At 40.2% G+C, this 7,537-nt stretch overlaps 1 protein-coding gene across 1 annotated transcript; it reads left to right on the forward strand.

Annotated features, from left to right (window-relative positions):
* The first annotated feature begins 4,424 nt into the window (after positions 1-4,424).
* On the forward strand, positions 4,425-7,091 carry LOC140877570 (uncharacterized). Its single transcript, XM_073281106.1, has 4 exons — positions 4,425-5,529; positions 5,629-5,826; positions 5,959-6,239; positions 6,708-7,091. Exons 1-4 carry the CDS (start codon positions 4,425-4,427, stop codon positions 7,089-7,091), a joined length of 1,968 nt encoding a protein of 655 aa, XP_073137207.1.
* Positions 7,092-7,537: the final 446 nt, after the last annotated feature.

Below are 7,537 nucleotides of genomic sequence, written 5' to 3' on the forward strand. Positions count from 1 at the left end.
TGCACCGGGTATCAATCCTAATTGATCTGATCGCCGCGTTCTCCAACATCCCAAGTAAAGGAATCTGTAATTTATCCCATAATATACAACCAAATCGAATAGCTGTATAAACCCAAACAACAGTAATAAAACCTAAGCGAAGCTCCAGCTGGCCAACCACTGACTAGCCCCTCCTGGATCCACCCTCCTCATCCAATCGCAAACCTGCCCCATGGAATAGGGTGTCCAGAAAAATACAGAGTACGAGATGTGTGCATAAAACGCTCAGTGCGAGAGTATGAGTATACATCCATGCAAAGTGAACTCCCTATAGACTCGAGGTCAAGGATCAGATAACAGAGACAGACCGAGCCCTGGTATGTAGCACGCTGTGCCATCGCTTCAGGAGGTGGCTCCCATACCGAGATAACCGTGGATACGCCGAACCCAAATCGATGGAAGTCCATCCACTAACAGGATAGGGTACAACCCTACTAACAGACATCTCGAAGGAGATACAGCAAGATGCAAATGAATGCAGCATAATATCATGGCATATAAATCATGCAGTCACATAATACATGCATACTCAGTCAGGATATCTCGAACAGTACTTTCGTACCTCAATACAGTGCAAGCTCTACCAACTCTAGGTCCAAGCCTATAGTCTGCTCTACACTTCCAAATGATATTACTATCATTAAAGTGCTCTAAAAGCCTTAACTAAGCTATTGCATACTCCTAAATATTTATAGGAAGCAAAAGCTATACCTTCGTCCGTCGTTAGCCCTTTGATGTCGATGCCTCCAGAACTTGAGCACAACTCCGCTACGACTACCGAACGCCTCGCCGACCTCCGGACCAAGCCTAAGAAGACTAGAACAGCTCCAAAAGGACTAGAAAGGAAAGGAGAACTCGGAATTGGCAAATGAAAGTGAAGTCTCGGCCTTCTATTTATAGACATCGATCGAAACTTCCGATCCTTGATCGGAACGTCCGAACCCCGATCGGAACGTCCGATCCTGCCATCGGAGCTTCCGAAGATCCTGATCTGCCACGTGTCAAAATATCACTTGTTGACTCCGGATAGGGGTGATTGGAGCCTCCGGTCCTGATCGGAGCTTCCGATCCAACCACACGTCATGCCTGACGTAATACCGATCGGAGCTTCCGATCCTGTTCGGAGCTTCCGATCCTGATCGGAGCTTCCAATCTCACCTTCGGAACTTCCAAACTCTACCCAAGTAATTATGATTAATCCCTTAATTACTCAATTAGGGTACGGGCTACTACATTCTCCCCCACTTAAGATATTTCGTCCTCGAAAACAGATCTTAAGTACCGAATGCAAATACAGAAATCAGAAACATTCTTTATTCAAATCAAACGTTTACAGAGTTGCAACTGAATACAACTTAAAGAATGAAATCAAAACAACTCAGGATGGTCTTTACGCATCCTGTCCTCAAGCTCCCAAGTAGCTTCCTCAGTGCCTCGGCGCTGCCACTGAACTAAAACCAAAGGAATGACTTTGTTCCGTAAAACCTTATCCTTATAATCCAGGATACGAAGAGGTTTCTCCACATAAGTCAAATCCTTGTCTACCTGAACCTCATACCGCTGCAGAATATGAGATTCATCTGCCACATACCGTCGCAACAGAGATACGTGGAATACGTCGTGAATACTGGACAGATGCGGTGGCAAAGCTAGTCGATAAGCCAAATCGCCAATGCTCTCCAAGACCTCAAACGGGCCGATAAATCTGGGAGACAACTTGCCTTTAAGGCCAAATCTGAGAATCTTTTGGAAAGGTGACTGTAAAGTCCAAAAATCCATTAAAATTGCTCACGATTATTTAAACATAAATTTTTAATGATTTTATGCCTTAAATTGTTTAAGTTATGATTTAATGATTATGTTTATTTTACGTTTAACAATTTGATTAAGTAAATGATTTCAGGTTGAGTTTGATTCTAGACTCTCGGGACGAGGCTAACTTACGAACGAAGTGTTAGAACTTATTTTCACGAGTATTTTAAGTATAATATTGATATAATTTGAATAAAAGAGTTGGGAGATAGTATTTTTTTATCAGTCGAGTCAAGGAAGAGTGGTAGACTTCATTTTAATTAGTCACCACGATGCGAATTAAGTGTTGAAAGCAACACTCTTCTACCACGTTCCCCACTTATTTATGGACTTGTCTCCCCATGATTGCCCTCCTTCACGCCTATCTTCTTCTTCTTTCTTTTATTTTCATTCTTATTCTCTTCTTCTCTGAACACTACACGGTTGCTTCAAGAAATTTCAAAGTTAAACTTCTATCTTGCTCCTCTTCGTGGTTAGTTCGTCTCCGAAGTTCCGGATCAACTCCTCCTCCATTCAAGGCAAGTTTTTTTTAAAGCAATTTTAAACCACCATTCAAGATATATGTATTTTGATATGAAAATTATGATTTATGTAATGTTTATGCATGATTTTTTTAGAGCTTAAAATCATGATCTATGTTTGATTGAAATTGTGAAGCATAAGTCATGATATGTAAGTCGTTCTTGTGAAATTCTTGATAAATAATGTGTGATGATAGATTCTTATGATTTAGAGTTGGGAAAGTACTGATTTTGAAGGTATGTGTTGAATTTTAAAGAGTTGACTTAGTTGAGTTAAAACTTTGAAACGTTGCATGTGATGGGTTGCCTCGGATTATCGACACTTGTTGCAATTTTGTGAGTAAATTCTTTTGTATTAATCCAAATTAGATGAGGCCAATTGTATTTGAAAGATAACTAATTTTTCTGCAACTTTCATGTTTTGAAGTTTTCCAAAATCGGTTTTGAAGTTTGGCCAAAATCAATCCAAAGTTTATTGATTGGTTTGATTTTTCTTCACTGACCAGTCTTGGGAGAATGAGTATAACTTTTTATTGAAAATTTCAATTAAGGTGCCGTTTTCGGAATTAGAAAGCCAAGATCAAGGGCTAAAACTTTCATGTTTACCACGTTTCCGAATTCCGACTGCAAAATAGAGTTTAAGAATGAACAAGCAGACCTATCAGCAGAGTAAGCGCGCCCGCGCCCGAAAAGTAGCGCCCCCGCGCATGGCCTTCTGATTTGAAGCTTTATTTATGTTATTTTAATGTCCTAAATACATGGTTATGACCTATTAAGGCTTCTAAAATATATTTAAGAGTTTTTATGCAAACAGTTTCAAGTTTAAAGTCAAGAACGGAAAGAACGACTTACGTGGATCGATTACGTTATGTGGTGCATGTACATGTCTAAGTTTCTTTCATGAAACCTATGTTCAATATGAAAGTATGATTTTTATCATTTATTACATGCACGAAGTTATCGAGTAAAGTTTTATGTTCATGAAACAAAAGTTAAGATGGAAATTATGATGTTTCAATGATGCTTCATGATGGATGAAAGGATATGTTGATGAAATGAAAATGATAAAGCATGAATGAATAATGCTATGTTGAATTATGAAGATATAATATGTTGATGCATGAAATTATTTTGATGTCTTATGTGTCTTTGTGGTGGCAATACGGGAACGGTGCTCCGGTTTGGGCTCCGGAGTAGCCCTCCCAAATACGGCTCAATGTACGGGTTAGGTCCTCCGGGATGAGCTCCGGAGGAGCCTCCGAAAAGGAATGAACGAAAGTTATGAGGCGTAATGCCATATGATTGTTGATCAACAAGAAAAGATGAATGTGCCCATTATGAAGGTTGCCACAATTTCGCATAATTCGTCGCCAAATGATAAGCTTATGTTATGTTATGTTATCTTATGCTATGTTAAGTTTAAATGATTATTGAAATCTCATGATTTTTACTGCATACTCTTGCTGAGTCTTTAGACTCACTATACTTGAATGGTGCAGGTAATGAGGATGACATTTATGCATATGTCGATGAGTTCAATGCCGGGCATGAAGAAGAGCAAGGAGTCGGACCGGCGGGCGATGCATGAGTGTGTTATGTGATGAGTGTGTTATGTGATGAGTGTGTTATGTCAAGTTAATGAACTAAATGTTGTTATGTTGATTGAAGAAAATACGCTTTATGTTTCAAATTGTTATGAATTGGTTTGTAAACTATTCTGAAATGTTTTAAGTAAGGTTTGATGTATGCATACATCTTTCAAAAAATTTCTTCTCCGCACAGAGGTTTTATGGTCATGTTAGTGTGGTAATACCTTCATCGGTTGAGGGTGTTACAGTTTGGTATCAGAGCAGTTCGCTCTGGGTTTTCTTGAAACACTCATGCATACTCGCCACGACTCCAACGCTCCGTCTTCATGTCTGTAAGTTATGTGTCTTATGTTATTATGTGTATGATAATGCGATGAGATATATGTTTGCTTGTTATATGTTAAAGTATATTCACGTTTTGAATCGTGACTGAGCGGTGTGGATAATATTGGACTTTAGGACTATGACATCACGTAGGGGAAACAACACCAATACCAACACCAATTCTGCAAACAACAACCATAGTGATTGCGGGCCAGATAGTGAGAACAATCAAAACAACCAGTTTTTGGCGGGATTAACTGCTCTGCTTCAAGAGCAAAGCCGTGCTCAGGGAGCTCAAATCCAACAGTTGCTTCAAGTCCAGACAGCTAATGCTGGAAATAACCATCCTGCAGCTAATCAGAACCCTATCTACAAAAGGTTCTTAGAGTTGGGACCACCTGAGTTCAAAGGAGAGACTGATCCTTTGATAGCGGAACAATGGTTCCAAGCTATGGAGACTGCTTTTGAATTCATGCAGATCACGGATGCGGATAGATTGAGATGTGCTACCTATATGTTCCGTGATGACGCTCGTGTTTGGTGGAATGGAGCCAAAGCAGCGTTGAACCTAACCACCCTTACTTGGAATGGATTCAAGGATGTGTTCTACGGTAAATATTTCACGGTGAGCACCCGAAACAGGTTGGCTAGAGAGTTTTTGGAGATCCGTCAAGGAAACATGTCAATTGCGGAGTATGTAAAGAAGTTTGAAAGGGGAAGATACTTTGTACCGATGATTTCTGGTGAACCTGCTGAAGAGTTGAAACATTTCACAGAAGGATTGAATGCCTTCATCAGAAAGGATGTTAGACTAAGTGGAGCGAAAAATTACAAAGATGCGGTGGATCAGGCCATGCTGTCCGAAAAGGACAGAAACGACATTATCAGAGAGTCACAAGAAAAAAGATCTAGTTATCAGAATCGGGACCAACAAGGAAATGCTAACAGAAAGAGACCGTACCAAGCCCCACCCCAACACCGACCATACCAACAGCAGCAGCATCGACCTCAGGGGCAGAAACAATTGGCTCTACCAGCACCAAAACCGGCGATTGCACCAACAGCTTGTCAAAAATGTGAAAAACTTCACTCAGGTCAATGCATGGCAGGGACTGGAGTATGTTTCCTTTACAAAAAGCCAGGGCACTATCGAAAAGATTGCCCTCAATCCAAAGAACCAGTAAGAGGACGAGTTTTTGCAATGGCACATGATCAAGTGGATCCGAATACAGCTATAGTTACAGGTATGATTAATGTTTCCAGTAATCCCGCTCATGTCTTAATTGATACTGGAGCTACACATTCATTCATATCTGTTGAATTTGTTAATAAATCGGGTTTAGTACCGGATAAGTCAATATCGAGATTTAGTATATCCTTGCCTTCAGGGGAAGAATTGAGTAGTGATTTGATCGTCAGAGGATGCAGTATACAGATGCAAGGTCATGAGTTGTATGCTGATCTTATTATCCTCAAAATGTCGGACTTTGACGTGATATTTGGTATGGATTGGTTGTCTTGTTACGAGGCTACCATAGACTGTAAACGGAGGACGGTTTCCTTGAAAACTAAGGATGGAGAAACGTTTCTATTCTATGCCACACCGAAAAATAATTCATCTCTTTTAATTTCAGTAGGTAAGGCATGACAACTGTTGAATAAAGGATGTGCAGGTTTCCTCGCAAGTGTCACTTGCGACCAAGAATTACCTCGATCGAAACTTGAAGACGTCGAGGTAGTGAGAGATTTCCCAGAAGTATTTCCTGATGATATTGCAGGATTACCTCCAGCTAGGGAGGTAGAATTTGGGATTGAATTAATGCCCGGAACCCAACCAGCTTCCAAAGCACCATACAGATTAGCACCGACTGAAATGAAAGAATTGAAGGAGCAACTACAAGAGCTACTCAACAAAGGCTTTATTAGACCGAGTATATCGCCTTGGGGTGCACCGGTATTGTTTGTCAAGAAGAAAGATGGGTCTATGAGACTGTGCATCGATTATAGAGAGATGAATCGAGTAACAGTGAAGAACAAATATCCACTGCCAAGGATTGATGATTTGTTTGATCAGTTACAAGGGGCAGTAGTATTCTCCAAGATCGATTTGAGATCAGGTTATCACCAATTAAAGGTGAAAGATGAAGATATTCATAAGACGGCTTTCAGGACTCGTTATGGCCACTACGAGTTTTTAGTCATGCCATTTGGAGTTACCAATGCACCGGCAGTATTCATGGATCTTATGAACAAAGTGTTTCAGCCTTTCTTAGATCAGTTTGTCATAGTATTCATAGATGACATACTGATTTACTCTCGTAGTTCAGATGAGCATCGTCAGCATCTAACTATAGTCTTGCAGATTCTGAAAGAAAAACAATTGTTTGCTAAGTTCAGTAAGTGTGAATTTTGGCTGGAACAGATTGCATTTTTGGGTCACATAGTTTCGGTTAAGGGAATAGAGGTTGATCCAGCAAAGATAGAAGCAATTAAAAATTGGGTTACTCCAAAGAATGCTACAGAGATACGGAGTTTCTTGGGATTAGCGGGTTACTATAGGAGATTCATTCAGGATTTCTCCAAGATAGCGCTGCCACTAACGTCATTAACTCGCAAAAGTGTGAAGTTTGAATGGTCTAATCAGTGTGAGAAAAGCTTTTTAGTGTTAAAGAAAAAGTTGATGACAGCACCAGTACTAGCCATACCAGAAGGAACAGGTCGATTCGTAATTTATACAGATGCTTCCAAGAGTGGATTAGGGGCTGTCTTGATGCAAGATGGAAAGGTGATAGCATATGCTTCATGACAGTTGAAGATTCATGAAAAGAATTACCCTACCCATGACCTTGAATTGGCAGCAGTTGTCTTCGCACTCAAACTGTGGAGACATTACCTTTATGGTGAGAAGTGTTAGATTTTCACTGATCATAAGAGTTTGAAGTACTTCTTCACCCAGAAGGAGTTGAACATGAGGCAGAGAAGATGGCTCAAATTGGTGAAATATTATGACTGTGATATTAGCTACCATCCGGGTAAAGCTAATGTAGTAGCAGATGCTTTGAGTCATAAATCTGCAACCTTGAACAGAATGACAACTCAACAAGAGTTGATTGCAGATTTTGAATGACTCAGATTGGAAGTAGTTGAGCCGATGGAAGTTTGTGCCCTATCAGCCTTAACAATGGTTCCAAGTTTGCTCGACAAGATTCGAACAGGTCAGGCTTCAGACCAGCAATTATTAACTTGGAAACT

The sequence above is a fragment of the Henckelia pumila genome, chromosome 2 (genome assembly GCF_033568475.1).
Source record: "Henckelia pumila isolate YLH828 chromosome 2, ASM3356847v2, whole genome shotgun sequence".
NCBI lineage: Eukaryota > Viridiplantae > Streptophyta > Magnoliopsida > Lamiales > Gesneriaceae > Henckelia > Henckelia pumila.